The 17,397-nt window shown below is 38.9% G+C and overlaps 1 protein-coding gene and 1 long non-coding RNA gene across 5 annotated transcripts in view; one reads left to right on the top strand and one right to left on the bottom strand.

The window, feature by feature from the left end:
- Nucleotides 1-10,586, top strand: part of LOC125454052 (uncharacterized) — a 37,355-nt gene extending 26,769 nt beyond the window's left edge. Inside the window, exon 3 of the long non-coding RNA XR_007247919.2 lies at nucleotides 10,075-10,586. This is a non-coding gene — a long non-coding RNA (uncharacterized LOC125454052). The remainder of the gene's footprint in view (nucleotides 1-10,074) is intronic.
- The window catches only part of LOC125454051 (myosin light chain kinase, smooth muscle-like), a 399,944-nt gene that overhangs the window by 115,990 nt on the left and 266,557 nt on the right, over nucleotides 1-17,397 (bottom strand). For all 4 annotated transcript variants that reach the window (XM_059647275.1, XM_048534324.2, XM_048534323.2 and 1 more), the window contains 5 exons: nucleotides 12,568-12,814; nucleotides 5,181-5,261; nucleotides 4,043-4,839; nucleotides 3,501-3,617; nucleotides 2,889-2,972 (listed from right to left, as the gene is read on the bottom strand). In XM_059647275.1, coding sequence (XP_059503258.1) covers nucleotides 2,889-2,972; nucleotides 3,501-3,617; nucleotides 4,043-4,839; nucleotides 5,181-5,261; nucleotides 12,568-12,814 — 1,326 coding nt within the window. The remainder of the gene's footprint in view (nucleotides 1-2,888; nucleotides 2,973-3,500; nucleotides 3,618-4,042; nucleotides 4,840-5,180; nucleotides 5,262-12,567; nucleotides 12,815-17,397) is intronic.

Here is a 17,397-nt window from a genome sequence, read left to right as displayed (position 1 = left end):
CTAATTTTGTTATATCATATCTATATAGCACTTTCATTAGTTTATTTTCATTATTATAGTGACGGCATTATTTAAACATAAGCTATTGCTATTGTAGCAGTGATCACACACCCCGTGTATAGTGATGGAATGGAATCCCTGTCTTCTTCACATGAACTGAAATATTAATACTTAACTGTTTAAGGGCATGAAGAAATGTTTAAAAATAAACGTGAATTGCTACAGTGTTTAATGGTTTATGTTTACTTTGTGCATACTGTCTGTTTCATTGTGAATAGGAATATTATTAAAAGGTTTTATTTAAAGCTTGCAGTATTGTGGTTTAATTATGTAACCCCTGGGATTCAGTAAATGAAAATGTGCTCTAGGGGATTAGGTTGCAAAATGGGAAAAGTCATCAGCTGGGATGCATTCTAGATTGGTGAGGGAAGTGAGGGTGGAAATTATGTGGCCAATTTGTCTAATGCTCCTTTGTAATGCTGGTAACAAGGTCGGCCCGGAGGATGTCATAGAATATGAGTTCCCTGATTGTGGCTGTTAATCTAGTCTAATTGTGGAGCCATGGCTGACAGATAAAAACAGGAGTGTTGGACATCCTGTCACTCTGAGAGCTGGCTCTGTGGGAGCTGGATCAGCGTCTAGAACTTTCCACATGTAATTAAAAGGTGACTTGGTGATAGGCTACTGGCCTCTGTGGAACTATTTCATCTTTCCCTATGGGAGTAGTTCAAAAGCGCTAGTGGATTGGAAATATTGAATGCTATTCAGAAACAATGTCAGCGGGATAAATCTGGCAACTACAGCTAGCCTGACATTGGTAGTGGATAAACTTTCAAAGACAATAATCTTGCCAAAATTAATTGTCACCTGAAAATATATGGTCTAAATTCTAAAAATTAGAATGGATTTGTTAAAGGCAAATCATTTATGAAGGAGTTGACTGAATTCTTTGCTGAAGTAATGGTAAGAGTTTATGAGGATTATTAAAATATTCAAAATATATTTTATAAAGCGCCAAAAAAATTAACTTATGACTATAGGTAAAGCCTGTGGAAGCAAAGGGTGGGTGGCTGTTTGGATAGAAAATTGACTCAAGGCAAAAAGGAAACAGTGAGTTTCTTGGAGTTCACAAGGACTGATGTTAGGACCATCGAACTCGTTCTTGTTTTAATTGTTCCCATGTCACATGGGATCATCCTGATAACAATTTATCATTGTTAACCATCTCCAGTCAATCTCTGTATAATTTGGTCATTGTTTTTGTGGTCAAATGCCCTTCCTGCTTTCTCACCCTCCCTATTTCTCTGGGCTTGGGACTGGCACCAATACATACTGGCTAACCTGCAACATTGGCTGAGTGCTTCTGCAGTCAACATGTTCTAGACTTGTTACTGCCGGAGCCACAGACAGATCTCCAGTATTAAGACAAGTGCTCTAATTGATATGTACAAATAATCTGAGCTTGACACTACAATGCATAATATCAAAGTTTGCAGATGCCTCAAAACCAAGAAGTGTAATAATTAATGAGGAGGATGGGAACAGACTTCAGGAGGATGCATACAAAGTGGTGAAAATGACTGACAATCAACAGTTGGTATTAGCATTGAGAAAGGAGTGAGAAGTGATGCATTTGCTGGGAAAAACAAGGAGGCAATACAAATGAATAGTGTGATTTTAGAGGCAGTGCAGGAACAGAGAGTCCTGATATTTTTTTTATTTCCAGCATTCACCGTTCTTTGGTTTTCTGTTAAGGAGGTATACTTGATTCTTAGCTTTCTTAGGAGAGGTAAAAAGAGAAATTGTGCTAGTAGTTCAGCTAGATTATTGTGTTTAATTCTACGCATCACATTATAAGAAGGATATCAAGGCCTGACAAGAGTGCAGAAGGGATTCACGAGAATGGTTCCCAAAATGAGGGACTTCAGTTGTATAGGTAAACTGGAGAAGCAAGAGCTGTTCTTATAGCCGATGGTTAAGATGATGGTGTTTAGCCATCAGGAAGAATTTTGATTCATGAAACGGGAGAAACTATTTCCATGGAGGAAATATAGACAATTGGAGGACATAGTTGACAAAAGACCTGAAGTGAGATAGAAGCGTTCTAGACAGGAAGTTGTTATTGAATACACTTGTGTGCATGCCTGTGAAAACAGATTTAATAATAATTTTACAAGATGAACTGAATAAATTCCAAAAGGATAAAAAGAAAGTACCATGTGGATGGAACAGAGGACGGAAATAACTACGAAAATTAGGATTAAGAGGCTGAATGGCCTCTTTCTATGATGTGTCATTCTATACATAGATTAATTGGTTCAATTCTCTGACTCATACTCCTTTCAGATGAGACTCTTGGCTGGGAGTGATTGACCTTTCAGAAAGGTACAATACAGGGTATAGATTATTGTCACTGTGATATCAATTTTGTTTCAGTTTCAATTGCAGTCTTGCTTTTATTACAGCAGAGAGGCAAATTATACCATCATTCTCTTTCTTCATAAATGCTCTGTTTTAGATTATTCATCATTTTTGTTGTTAAATGTTATGAATTAAAGTTCCTTAAAAGAAATTACTTTTGCATATTTCAAAAGTCTGTGAAATTTATCACTCACTTAAAAAATCTTAATTCATGATTAAGAAGAAAATACAGAATTTGCACTGTTAACTTCAAACTCCTTTACATTAGTTTTTGATATTTAACATTCATAGCATACTTTGTTTTATGAAGGAGAAATTCATATATCCTTTGCCAAAGGTTAAAACAGCATCATATATCAACATTGCAGATGACAACTTCTTCTGTGAATAACTGCTAAGGGGAAAAGAGCTGAAAGCATAATCCATTCCTTATTTGGAAACTGGTAGGATAAATGATTGTGACTTACCACAGTCTGAAGTGGGACTAAGAGTGGACAATGCCGTCTTTGATGTTTTCTCAGCAGCTTTGGGAGTCTTTGAGGCAGCTGCATCTGAAAAAGAATAATGTTAAAACAAATTCATTAAGATATGTTTATCTTCTGTTGCAGGTCAGATAATTATCTAGGAATTGTAAAGTTATGTCTTTTTATAGATATCACAGACCTTTCTCTACAAAATCCATCAAATGCTGCTTAATCATCCACGGTTTTAGTTTTAACTGGGTCTTTGGTGAATACTAAGTTTTTATAATGCAAATAAATTCATTAGTTCTCTATGTTAATTTAACTTATACAAAAACCTGTCCAGTTGCATATTGTTAACATCAGACTTGCAAATTTTTTAGGCTCCTTTAGTTTAACTGTTTGAGATTATTTTCATTTTGCTTTGTGCTATTAGACGTTTGTTTATCTGAGAGAAACTCTGCCCTAATCTTGTGTTAATAAGTTGTTTTGCCACAGACTGGTGGAAGGAATTTTGTTTTTAACTTTGCAGTTTAATGACAGGAAGAAAAGACAAACAGCATTGCATGCGGAGGAATGTTTTCCGTTGTGAGTTCTCATGCTGCTGAATGTACTTACCAGCCACAGTAACTGAGCAAGAACATTCCATTTTCCCTGCAGAATTCTCAGCTATGCATTTGTAAAGGCCTTCATCTTCAGGCAGGACTTCCTCAATTGCAAGTGTACAAACTGATCCTGACATAAATAAAAGCTTTTGAGAGTTCACAATCCATATGGAAGTTTCAAATGCACTTAACTCTTTACACACAACTTTTAAGAACCAATATTCATCAACTTCAACTGATTAAACAAATGTTATCAACTTTTCTTAAATTCTTGTTTTTCAAAAGTCACATAATACAAATAATAATTGGTTTAAGAAGTATTTTGACATTTGTAATACTGATGTGCAGTTACATCACAAATAATTTCTGAACAATAAAGATATATAATCTTCAGGGTTCTAAAAAAACTGAATGGAGATGAAAGTTTCCTTAGTTCAACAATTAAATGAAATGTTACTGATAAATTTCACAATTTTTCATGTTAAGTATAATGCAATGTGAATGTAAGACTTAAGGTTTATATTAAATCACCATTCATCCTTGGAAGTCAGTTACCTTCTTGTGATATATTAATGAACTTGGATGACTTGATGGCCTTTCCATTTATAGTCCAGGTGACTACTGGAGCTGGTTCAGCAGCAACTCGACACTGCAACAATAAACGTTCACCATCTACTACCTGAGTATCTTTTAATGTTTCCTTAAAAATAGGTGCATTTCCTGTGTTTTCAGGTTTCTGATCAATTATACCACCATCGATACATGAACATCCATTTTTACAATCACCATTATCATTTAAGTCCACTTTTACAGATTGAAGGTTTTCCGAATCATTATTTGCCTTTTTGCCAGTCGAATCTTGTTTCTCTGAGCTTACAGCACTCCTGATGTCAGACTGCACTTGCTTTGGTGTGATATTTTCTTGTGATATTTTAGGAGTGTTCTTTTTACCAAGTACTGCCCGAAAATCCACCTGCTGGGGACCTGAAATCTTTTTCTCTTCTTCAAATGAATTAGTTGTTTTGACATGTCTGGAAAGCGAATCTCGGAAGTTCATTTGTTCTGCTGATTGTTCCTTCAGTACTTCCTCAGAAAAGCTTTTGGTGATCACTTTCTTCCCCAGCACGCAACGGAAGTCTTTCTGCTCAGCCTCGTGCTGTTTGAGTTGCTCTGCTGACTGTTCTTTTGTTTCAACTTTTCGCCTAAGCACCCCACGGAATGTTTTCTCTTCCACTGTGCTTCCTCTTGTTTCAGCGATGTTCTTCTTGGCACTGTCTGATTTAACAAAATTCTCTATGCCATCACCACTATCCTCCTTCTCTTCAAGGGCACTGGTGTTCCACTGCTCCTTACTGTTACCAGCAACAAAGGGAGAGAATTAACAAGAGGTTAATTTGAAAGCTAGCGAACAGCCCCAGGCTGAAGAATGTTTATAAAAGGGAAAGGCTTATTACAAGAACACAATCTATTACTGTACTGCATCACTGATGACTTCAGTGACCATGTATGGGCATGAGAAAAAGTGAAACAGACTCTGCTTGGACCATGTATTATGGCACAGCTGTGTGATGTAAACAATTTGTTTGGTCACTTCTGGGGATTAATTTTGAATCTTTTCCAGATAAAACTGGCTGACCCTCGTACAGTCATGCAAAAATAGAACTCTCCCAAGTAATGTGGGAAACATACTTACTCTTCTTTGGCTTCTTCTCTGGAAAGGGAGCATTCTTTGACCAGTAGAGACACGTGGCAGCTACACTTGCCAACCGGGTTTCTGATGTTTGTGAAAAAAACAAATTGGGGGTGTAGGGGTTAAATCAAATAATGCACAGATAGTTTAAAAACTAAATTGGCAATTATGAGTAACTATATTAGTATGTGTTTGAAATGTAGCAAATGCTAGCAATAAAAAAAACATATTGTTGATACATTTTGGTTGTAAATACTTGCTATCTGTCCATCACAATCTGGGCAACATCCGGGCACAGAGGCTCACATACGGCTAGTGAACTGTTTATCAAAGCATAACAAGTCTACTACAATTAGCTGGGTCAGATTGTAGGATGAGATACAATCAAGCTGCTAATTCTTCCACTGCAAAAGGAATGAACTCTTTGTACTTATTAATGCACTATCCAAAAGATTTGAGGATCGAGGGTGTAAGTAACAAAGCAAAGACTATTAACAACCTTCAGGAACTGATCAACTGTGCCTCAAATTTCCTACCAAACCACAGTGAGTGTTAGAATAGCATAGTCAAGGTGGGCCAGCTGGTGAAGGAAGAGTCCAAAACCAGTCTTTACTAGAACAGATTTATTTGCAGAAAGAAACAATACTGATAAATATCTCCTGACTCAACTTCTGAGTTTCAAAGGGCTAATTTTTACTAAAAATTGGCCAGAAGTCAGGTTAGGGAAGTTTCCTGTAGGGCTTCACTCTGTGATCTTTTGTGGGTTTTCTCATGCTTTTCTCGGAAGCTCATCTGGTGAGGTCAGCCCCATGTTCCGATGGCACCCAGCTTGCATTATCATGCAATTGCAAGTGACAGAACCACTCACCACTGGCATGATCTCTCAGCACAATGTTTAAACTGCAGCTGTGCACCAGGCCACTGGCTGTCCTGCATGGCTCCTTGTGGGAAGAATTGCCCCTGAGATGATTGAGAAAAGGAAGTTATTTCCCTCTGTCACCAACAGGGACCTTGAGGTATGGGTGGGTAGAGTAGTGGGAAAGAGGGCCATCCTATTTCCTCAGGACCAATAGAAGAGACCATGGCACCAGGCACTGCCAGCTTGGTTGGAAGTTGCCACTGAGTCAGTGTGGTGTCCACAGTCCAGAGAAATGGTCAGCAATATAGAAAGAACCTTTCCTATTGTGCAAAGATAAGTGCCGTCCTCTTCTCTCTGGTAACTTATGCTCAAACTGACACTGCCTCTGACCCCACCTCCCAACGATCATGGTCTACCACACTCACTACTGCCTGCAGCATCTTGCACCAGTTGTTCTCACCCAGTCCACCTTCCCAATATTACTCACTTTGCATTCTCCCTGCACTGCCTAACTCTGTCTCACTAGGAAACCCTCACCATCTTTTTCCCACCTGCACTAACACAGCTGTACCAGCCACTTTCAACTCACTAAATACCTCCCTTTGTCTCACCACCCACAACAGGGTGGAGAGAAACAGATCATGAGGGGCCAGATATGTGTCCCTTAGCAAGAGTGGATAGATCCTGCTCATGTTGTGATGCCGAGAACGCCATGTCTCAGAAACTAAATAAGATTGTCAAACATTGTGCTGCTCTCCATCACTGTGAACATAGCTTTAACATGCCCAAACGTCAATGCCAATTTCACAACTCGTTCTCTCTTTTGTCTTCTGATGGTGTCAATGGTTTTTGCACAGTCTTCACCTTCAAGAGAATGGCCTCATGAGTCACTACCTCTTTCTTCATCTCTGAGGAAGAAGCTTCAGAAGATGCACCGGCAAGGTTTTCACCTGCATCCTTCACCAGCTAAGATATGGACGCCTCAGTGAGTACATTACCTGGATGAGCGTGGGGAGCACTTTCTACTGAGTATGTTACTGGCACACCTCCAGGACACTGACACAATTAAGATGTGCTGCAGACCAGTCAATTGCTTGGCTCCATATAGAAGATGGCTTCACAATGTTTGAAGTCTATCATTTTGCATGGTCATGGAATGACACAACACAACGGTGAAGCAGATGAGGTTTTCTGACAATGGTTTCATGGTCATCATTGCATTTTACATTTCAGATTTTATTGGATTCTATTCCATGATTTGCCGTGGTCCCTGGAATCTTACCTGCATCACTGGTTTACCAGTCTAGTGACAAATATCAGTGTGCAATGCATCCCTCCTGGTGAGGGCACTGAAGGTCTGGCTCAGTTAATTAGGGCTGATTTGGAGAAATCCATTGGCAGTGCCATCTTAATGAAGCTAACAGTCATGAAGGAACTGACATTTTTACCCATTATAGAATCACACAGGCATATAGCATGAAACAGAGCTTTTGGTTTAACCAGTCCATGCTGACCATAATCCCAAATTAAACCCTAAATGCCACCTGCCTGGCCCTGGCCCATATCCCTCCAAACCTTTTCCATTCATGTATCCATCCAAACGTCTTTTAAATGTTGTAATTGTAGCTAAACCCACCACTTCACTAGGCAGTTCATTTGGTATCTCTCCCAGCTCCTGGGGTTCAACACAAAGACAACCTCCTTGATCTTTTAAAAGCTCAATGGCATCTCTAGTTCCCCTCTTGCTCTTAATGTATTTGTAGAATTTCTTTGGATTATCCTTCACCTTATCTGCCAATGCTATCTCATATCCCCTCTTTGCCTTCCTGATTTCTCTCCTAAGAATGTCCCTACAATCTTTATATGGATTAAGAGATTCAATTGATCCAAGCTGGTTATATCTAAAAAAGGTACTTTTTTTATTCTTGGCAAGAACCACAATATCCTTATTCATCCATTGTTCCTTCATCTTACTAGCCTTATCCTTCACTCTAACAGGAACAAAATGCCTCCGAATACAGGCATGGACTGTTTTCTAAATGGCAAGAAAATTCACAAAGCAGAAGTACAAAGGGATCTGGGAGTGTTGGTCCAGAATTCTCTAAAGGTCAACTTGCAGGTAGAGTCCGTAATTAAGAAAGCGAATGTAATGTTGTCGTTTATCTCAAGAAGGTTGGAATATAAAAGCAGCGATGTGCTTCTGAGGCTTCATAAAGCTCTAGTTAGGCCCCATTTAGAATACTGTGTCCAATTTTGGGCCCCACACCTCAGGAAGGACATACTAGCCCTGGAGCATGTCCAGCAGAGATTCACACGGATGATCCCTGGAATGGTAGGTTTGACGTATGATGAACGGCTAAGAATCCTGGGATTGTACTAATTAGAGTTTAGAAGGTTGAGGGGAGATCTAATAGAAACTTACAAGATAATGTATGGCTTAGAAAGGGTGGATGCTGGGAAGTTGTTTCTGTTAGGCGGGGAGACTAGGACCCGTGGGCACAGCCTTAAAATTAGAGGGGGTAAATTTAAAACTGAAATGAGGCGACATTTCTTCAGCCAGAGAGTGGTGGGCTTGTGGAATTCATTGCCAGGGAGTGCAGTGGAGGCCGGGACGTTGGATGCCTTCAAGGTGGAGATCGACAAATTCTTGATCTCAGAAGGACTCAAGGGCTACGGGGAGAGTGCAGGGAAGTGGGGTTGAAATGCCCTTCAGCCATGATTTAAATGGCGGAGTGGACTTGATGGGCCAAATGGCCTTACTTCCACTCCTATGTCTTATGGTCTTATCATCACACTCGAGTGCCCCCCACCTGTTGGACATCCTTTTACCTGTGAACTGTCTACTCCAGTCAACCTTTGAAAGTTCTTGCCTCATACCATTACAATTTGGCTTACTCCAAGCAAAGGCTTTAACTTTTATGGAAGGTTTATCCTTTTCCACAACCACTTTGAAACTTATAGAATTATGATCATTAGACCCAAAGTGTTCCCCCACTTTTACTTGAGCCACCTGCCCTGCCTTATTGCCCAAAAGAAGGTTTTGCTCCTTCTCTCATAGGAGCATCCATGTATTGAAAAAGAAAACTTTGTTGAGCACATTTGACAAATTCTTCACCATCCAAACCTTTAATACTATGGTAGTCCCAGTCAATGTCTGGAAAATTAAAATCCTCCCTTAATACAACCTTATTATGCTTTCGTATATCTGACATCTCCCTACGAATTTGTTTCTCAATTTCACTCTTACTGTTGGAGGGCCTATAGCACGATACCATGGAACTGAGCTTTCCTTTCTTATTTGTAACTTCTACCCATATATTTTCACTGGAAAGTTTTTCAGAAATGTCTTCCCTAGTTACAGCAGTAATGTATTCCTTAATCAAAAATGCCACCTCTCATTCTTTCTCGCCTCCTTTTCTATCCTTACTATAGCATCTAAAACCAGGAAGATGAGCTGCCAGTCTTGACCATCTCTCAGTCAAGTTTTCTGTAAAAGCTATGACATCCCAACAGCAAAGCTGGTGGAACACAGTCCCGGACAAAAAAAACCAAACCCAGGACATAAGCAGTTACTAAGGTAGTCCAGTCTGGAATGGTTCTGAAAGAAAATTACTTCAGAGTAAGTAGTAAGTAACTGTAGATCAGGTATTTTTATATAAAGGTGAGTATAACTGCAAAAGAGAATAAAGTAAAGGAAAGTTAAGCTGTATTTCAGTTGCTGTAGCTTACATGATATAAAAAGCCTTGCTTTTGCCAGACTCTATACAGAATGCAGACGGCATTGACCAGGCAATGTACAGGTAAACTGGCTATTTAACAGTTATCAAGCTGCTTGTAAAAGATTGGCAGCAGAGCCAACACCACCAATTCTCACTATACAGGGCACAGTATAAGAATTTGTAAATGAAGCAAATAATACTTTCAATTTCTATTTCAGTTTGTGGTAAAATGATAGATTGAACATAGTTTGAACAGTGCAACCAGGAGCCAGGAAAATCATCAATTCTTTTAAAAATGTTTTCTTTTATCACCTTGCAGAAATTTGCCATGAAATCTTAAAAGAAGATACCATAAAAGATCATGTTGTAGTGAAGATGCAGGATGAAGGCTATCAGAGGTTTTACAGTCGAAAGATGACATTACATTATCACAAACAAGGCAGATCACCAGAGATGCTTAATTTCACGAGCCAAGGATGCATAGAACTTCCCTAGTATCAGCCTGCTAACTCTGAATCAATTCATTGTTAATCGGGGGCTGCTTATGAGCTGGGAAAACGAGAGCCACAAAGTGAAAATAGTGCCACTCCTATCATTGCTCCTTGGCAATGTGTGGTAGGAAAGCCTCACATCAGTTCCAACCCAGCCTAGCCAGCAAAGCTGAATGTCACTCATGCCATAAGATGTACTATTTTGACATTGCTCCACAATACGGAAACAGGAGATATTAACCTACAGCAAAGAAGTATCACAACAAACCACTCCAACTCTGCAAGAAATAAATGCTAATGAGCACCAAGACTTGGGGATAGTGTCATTTCAACGTTGACAAGCAGCTAATAAAATGCTATCAAAAGAGAAAAGAACATGATTGAATCCAAAATGGATTGCGCAAAAATTCAACATTCAAAAATTGCTGACTGTGGAGGTCCAATAATCCTATACAGAGAATGACAGTGTTTTCATGCAATTTCACATGACAGAGACAGACTGATGGACAAAATATTCAGAGTATTGAGATCACTGTGAAGTAATATCTGAGGAAACCTTCTGCTATAATTGATGAGTGATCTCATGTATGAAAAACAAACTGTTAAGAGATAAAAATAACCTTTGTTTAAGTTTGCAGAATATTACCATTAAAAAGCAAAACTTTCTTAATTATGAAGATCATTTGCAGAATATGGACAATCATTTTTTTTAAAAAAAGGCTTAGAAACACATGAGGAAGTAAAGCCAATTGTCATCCATCCTGCAGGCCACAGTGCTACCCTGAAACTTCCTAAAGATCTTATTTAGCTATCAACAATGATACACTTCTGATGGAATTCTGAAAGATATCCTGGCTACAGAGGAGCTGCCACCCCACTGCACTCCTGGCTTACCTTGCGGATTTGGAGTAAAGTGTAACTATACCTTTACTGTAAGAATAAATCCTGAACATGTGCGGAAGGAGCTACGTCATAATAATATCAGATCAGATGGAACTGGATAATTAAGTTTGTAGCTTGATTTCAGAGTATATGGTCTTTTATCATCCCTTGTATATAGTTATGTTTAATAAAGCCTTGTTAATGCTCATTTAAAGAAGTGTAGATCTGATCTGACAACAAGTTCCTTGAAAGAATTTTCTTGGGAAGCATGAGAACTCCCACTGACTTGTCCCATTGAATTACTAAAAATGTACAAGATCAAACTTTACAATAATTACCCTAACCTTGGGAGACCTTGTGCTAAGAACTGTATGATTGAATGGAAATTCTATGCCACTGCACTAATATAGATAAACCTTAGAAAGCATTCTATCTGGATGCATCAGGGCTTGCTATGGCAACCGTTCATTCCAGGACTTTAAGAAACTACAGTGAGCTGTGAACAGAGCCCAGTCCCTCATGCAAACTGGCCTTCCATCCACTGACTCCATCTATGCTTCTGGCTGCCTCAGGAAAGCAGCTAAGGTGAACAAAGACCCCTCCCACCCTGGTTAAAATCTCTTCCAACATCTGCCATTGGGCAGAAGGTACAAAAAAGCTTAACCACATGAACTAAGAGATTCAAGAAAAGCTTCTTTCCTGCTGCTATTAGACTTATGAATGGACCTCTCACATTTTAAATTTAGCGTTGATCCTGCTCGTTGTGCACCTACTCTGCAGCCGTGAGTTTGCATTCCTTGTTCTGTTCTATTACCTCAATGTACGTTTTACGGTCAGGTCTGCCTGTACTACATGCAAAACAGAATTTTTCACTGTACATAGGTACATATGACCATAAAAAATCAAATCAAAAAAATTATTCAAGATTCAGACTAATTTTGCTAACGGCCACATACCATCATATGATTGAATAAGATTACATGAATAAAATGGTTGGACTGCAATTTATAAAGATAATGGGAACTGCAGATGCTAGAGAATCTGAGATAACAAAGGGTGAAGCTGGATGAACACAGCAGGCCAAGCAGCATCTAAGAAGCACAAAAGCTGACGTTTCGGGCCTAGACCTTTCATCACAGACTGATGATGACTCTCTGATGAAGGGTCTAAGCCCGAAACGTCAGCTTTTGTGCTCCTCAGATGCTGCTTGGCCTGCTGTGTTCATCCAGTTCACACTTTGTCATCTCAATTTATAAAGATAACTTACATTGCAATTATAAATAAACTTATCCACAATTTACAGTTAACTCGTAAATATTTTCTTTAAATACATTTATGATCAATCTATAAACACTGAACACCAAAATACATTGAGATTGTTGCACATCTATGTAGATAACAGTAAATAAAGATTTAAAGAGAATGCATTTTAAACATACTTCAGCCTTATTTCATATTGACCAGCATGATGAAGCTGGATATTCTTGATGAACAGTGTAAACACATCCTCATTTTGGAGGACTTTGCAGCCTTCATCAATGATAACCTCCTTCCCGTCTTTCAACCACTGCACAGTTGGGAATGGATCTCCAGCGATGGCACATGAAATGAGGGCATGTTCCCCTAAAGTCGAAGTCACAGCTTTTGGCTTGCTGATAAACCAGGGTTGTATCCCGTCCTGGGGCTCTATAGAATCATAAGAGACTTCTATGTGATTTTTGCCTGATAAAACAATCATCTTGGACAGTACGCAGGATAAAATTGATTCCTGTTTAACAATATAATATTTCCAAGTAGCACTGCCAACCTTCTAGCATTGTCCTATAGTTGCAGAAATTAAAACTTCAAAAACAATCATAGAAGAACAATGACAGGGGATTTTAATAAGTTGTGATTATTTTTCAAATTTCCTGTAATTTTTCATTTTATTAATTATAAAATGATTAGTGACTGGATAATAATTAAGCATCAACTAGTTGGATAATTAAAATGCACTGGCTTTCCAAGCCTGGATAGAGAACAACAGTAGTCATTGCCCCATGAAGGTGGTTATAGGGGTGATCAATTGCTGGAATGTAGTTGCTGGAAGAAGGAAGCAATGTGATACAATCTCCAGAAATATATACAGCCAGAGATGACAACCCTACACCTACACTCTTCATTCTCAATAAGCCTCTGTGATGTAAAAGTAAGAATTCTGTTAAGAATTCTGGAGACTGTTTAGAACAATGAAATTTTACATCCATTGCACTATCGAATCTGAAATATTGATCTGAAAATTAATTGCCACTGCGGCACTCATTTGGAAGCATCCATGGAGCATAGATGTTCATTACTCAGCAAGTTGAAGAAAGCTCTGCTGCAAGTATCCAGGATGGACATTAGGTACTTGAAGCATTCATTAAGATATTTAAATAAAAATCATCTGCTTTTTGTGGGAGTCTTTGTGAAACTGAGCTGCCTCCGCACCTGACTCACCACGTGATAAATTCACTCTTCAACTAATGGCAAGAGAGTAAGCCACATAGTCAGAGCAAGGGAGACTTTTCGGAGGAAATAGACATTGGGTTGAAAATGAACTGATTGAGTATACATTTGTGAAAATGGGAAATTGCTTTTGGGGTCAAAGATGTTACAAATAAAACTGATAAAGGAGAATGATGCATGGATTTAGATTTTCAGAGAGCATTCGCTAAAGCCCCCAAAGGAGGCTCGTTAGAAATATTAAAGCACATGAAAGATGTAGTAATGTACTGCAGGGATTAATAAGTGGCTAACAGACAGAAAACATGGAGTAAGAATAAATGGGTCATGCTGGCAGACTGTGACTAGTGGGGTACTATAAGAATCAACAATTGAGCCTTAGCCATTCACAACATATGCATTAATGGTTTGGATGCGTGGATCAAATGGAATATTTTAGAAGTTGCAGATGATATAATACCAAGTGGGAATGTGCATTGTGAGAAAGATGTAGAACAGCTTCTAGGGGAGTTGAACAGGCTTATTGACTGGACAAGAATATGGAATATAGTGTGGAAGCAATTGATGCTATAGTAAGTATTTCTCAAATTGTAAGAGGATAGAAAGTGTAGATGTGTAAAGTGAACTAGGTACTCTTGTCATTAAGTAACTGAAGGCTATTTTGCAGATACACCTGGTATTGGAAGGGCAAATGGATTGTTAGCCTTTGTTTCAAGAGGATTTGAATTCACAAGGAGTGAAGTCTTCCTTCTGATATTTTTAAAGTTTTATTCGACTGTATCTGGAGTATTTCTAGCTTTAGTGTCCTTATCTTAGGAGAGATATTATTGTTATAGAGGAATGGCAAAGAAGGTTCACTGGATTTGTTCCTGGGATGGCAGGTTTATCCTAGAGACAGCCAAAGGGCAAACGGGGCCTGATTTCTCTCAAGTCCTGAAGAATGAGAGATGACCTAATTGCAACCTACAAAATACTTAAAAAGATAGATGTAGGCAAGATGTTTTTCCTGGTTCAGGTGTCTAAAACCAGAAGGCATAGTTTAAAAATAAGTGGGATGCCACTTACGTTCAAGATGAGGAAATATTATTTTTCTCAAAGAACTGCGGAGACTCATACTCAGAATTGCATCAAATGCAAAGACTAATAGACTTCTGATTAGCAGCGGTGTACAGGGTTATGGGGAAAGGGAGTGTTTGACCAGCCATGATTGTATTGAACAATGGGGCAGACTCAATTGACCTCTGGCCTACTCCTGTTCCAATGTTCATATGTTAACAGGGTGGATAGACTCTTCAATAGGGCAATTTAATTTGTCTATTCATCACATTTAAGTCAGTTCTTAATTTGCTGTTTCAGGCTCTGGTGAATTTTTGGATGACTTTTAGGCTATTTTCTGACTTTCATGATTTAAATTTGGCTTCTAAGAAGATTTTGTTTTGCAGCATTGTTTTTGGCTGCTTTCGAAATAGTGTAACGCAATTATGGTTGGACTGGTGGAGTTGCATTTTGGGCCGAAGGATGAGTCGGGAATTAGGGATGTACAGAGATTGGTAACAGCTCATAGACAGGGGTGGGCACTGCATAAATGTCCATTTTCACACTGGTCTTCAGAAGCATTTCTTCCACTCGGCAGCATCCCCACAAAGGAGGTCATGACTGAATAATGTCACATGTTGCAGTTACAACTCAAGCTTGAATCCTAAAGAAGAACAGCACTGCACACGACTGACAAGGTCATCATGCCCCTTAATTTTCCTGTAACAAGGCTCATTTCAGACTAATCAATGGATCCTTAAATTTTGTATTCTACCATTGTGTGAGACAGGTCATCAGAATACTCCAAGCAATGAGGAATACCTACATCTCGATCCTACTAGACAGAAAAAATGAGACAACTTTGGATTTTGTCCAAGGGGCTGCACTGTTCACCCACACTGCCTCCTTATATCCATTACCAATCTGGATTCCTTCATTGGACTCCATCATAATCGTGCCTGTTTGAGGATGTAGGAACCAACATGTGTGGGTTTGTTGTGGGCTCCAACAAGTATCATGATGCATTTTTCCTGTGAAAATAATTTGTGTTGCCTTCGGGTTGCAGACAGGCTCGTGGTTGGCAGGGCTATTTTCTTCAAACATAGGTCCTAACTACAGTCCAGTATCAATTTGCAGTTAATGAACTGACCTACAATGACAACTGTGTTATCATTAGAAATTTTGTTGCTAGTTTACAAGTTGAAGTACTGCTTCTATTGCTTGGACTTTCTGGGAGGAGTTTTACAGTATATCTCTCAACAGATATTTATGGCCATGTTTCAGATGTTTTGGTATCGTGAGGGACCAGATGTTCATGTTCCTTGAACAAGAAAATAAAGGGCATCCAAGAGAGTTTTTCATGAATCGCACTCCACTCTACATTGCCAACGATTCCACAATCCTAATCAATGCTATCTGACTTTAGTCCTACCCTATGGGTCTTTCGCATGCAAACTCCAAATTCAGAATAAAACACAAACTGCTAAAGGCTGGACTAATTGGAAAGTGGTGTTTCACAGAGATTGGTACTGGGACCACTAATTGTTTGCAATTAACATTAAAGGTTCATACAAGGGAAGTACAAGTTCAAATTGAAACAAATTGGGAAGTGTAGTTAATACAAAGGAAGAAAGCAACAAACCAACAACAGCTTGCATTTTGTTGCAAATGCCTAACTGATGGTTCATGTGTTTGAGTATATCATTTTTAGAAATTATAGTTTTAACTCTAGACAATAAGAGGAATGCAATAGATACAATTTGAAGTCCCTTGCACTTTAAGGTTTTGAGTGTTTTGTTTACTGAAGGGTGAGAAAGAGAGTGAGAAACTGGCAGTTCAGAGGGTTCCTATTTGTTAAATAAGAGCAAAGCAGGATAGATATACCATAAAACAATAGTTTGCTTTGATGTGGAGTTGTGGCATCTGCACTAAATTAGTTTAAATGCATTCAGTAAACCCTGAAATTCAGGTAAAAGACAGCGCAGGTCAGATTACGTCATTCTTGAGATTGCTGGAGTTTAAGAAGGTTTTCTGGTTTTAATTTAACTGGGTATGTTTTCCAGGAGAAATTAGTTACATTCTGGGAGAGAGCAACAGCAGAAGAAGTGGCTCTATACAGAATCCAGTGGCTGTCCTATGGATCAGGAGATGTGCCAGACAGTAGTAGTTTTGTGCCATGGAAAAAAGTTAGGGCTAAAAAAATCCTTGCAAACCATTGGTGGTTCAATGCAGTTTGTAGAAAGGAGAAGAATGCCCAGAAGCAGTATTTGCTTCATGTAATTGGGAGAAGTTGTAGCTTAAGAGAAATTTAATAATAAGTGCTATTTGATAAAAACTAAATTTGTGCTGGTAATTAGACACTTGAGAGCAGTCTCAGGATTTCTTGGTCTCGGGGAACAGATCATGCTAGTAAATCAGGAGTAGTTGTTGAGGCAGTTCAAGTCAGGGAGGTTTTGATGATGTTCTGAAGTTAGATCTTCAAAAGTGAAGAACTAGACTTCTTTGCGAAGGAGACAAAACTTTAATGAGAATTAAGGATCCACAAAACCAAATTTAGCTTTGAGCCAAACAGAAAAGAGTCGGGGAGATGATCTAAAGTTTGGTCGTAGAGATAGGTTTAAATGAGCTGTCTCAAGGAGGATATAGAAGTTGAAAGATGGTGAGGTTTAGCAGGTGAATTGCAGGCCTCATGGCCAAGCAATTAAAATCATGAAACCTGAAGAGGCTGGAGTTATAGCAGCCCAGATAGC

The sequence above is a fragment of the Stegostoma tigrinum genome, chromosome 7, assembly GCF_030684315.1.
Source record: "Stegostoma tigrinum isolate sSteTig4 chromosome 7, sSteTig4.hap1, whole genome shotgun sequence".
Classification (NCBI taxonomy): domain Eukaryota; kingdom Metazoa; phylum Chordata; class Chondrichthyes; order Orectolobiformes; family Stegostomatidae; genus Stegostoma; species Stegostoma tigrinum.
The sequence above is the reverse complement of the archived record's forward strand: the minus strand, read 5'-3'. Positions and strand labels throughout refer to the sequence as shown.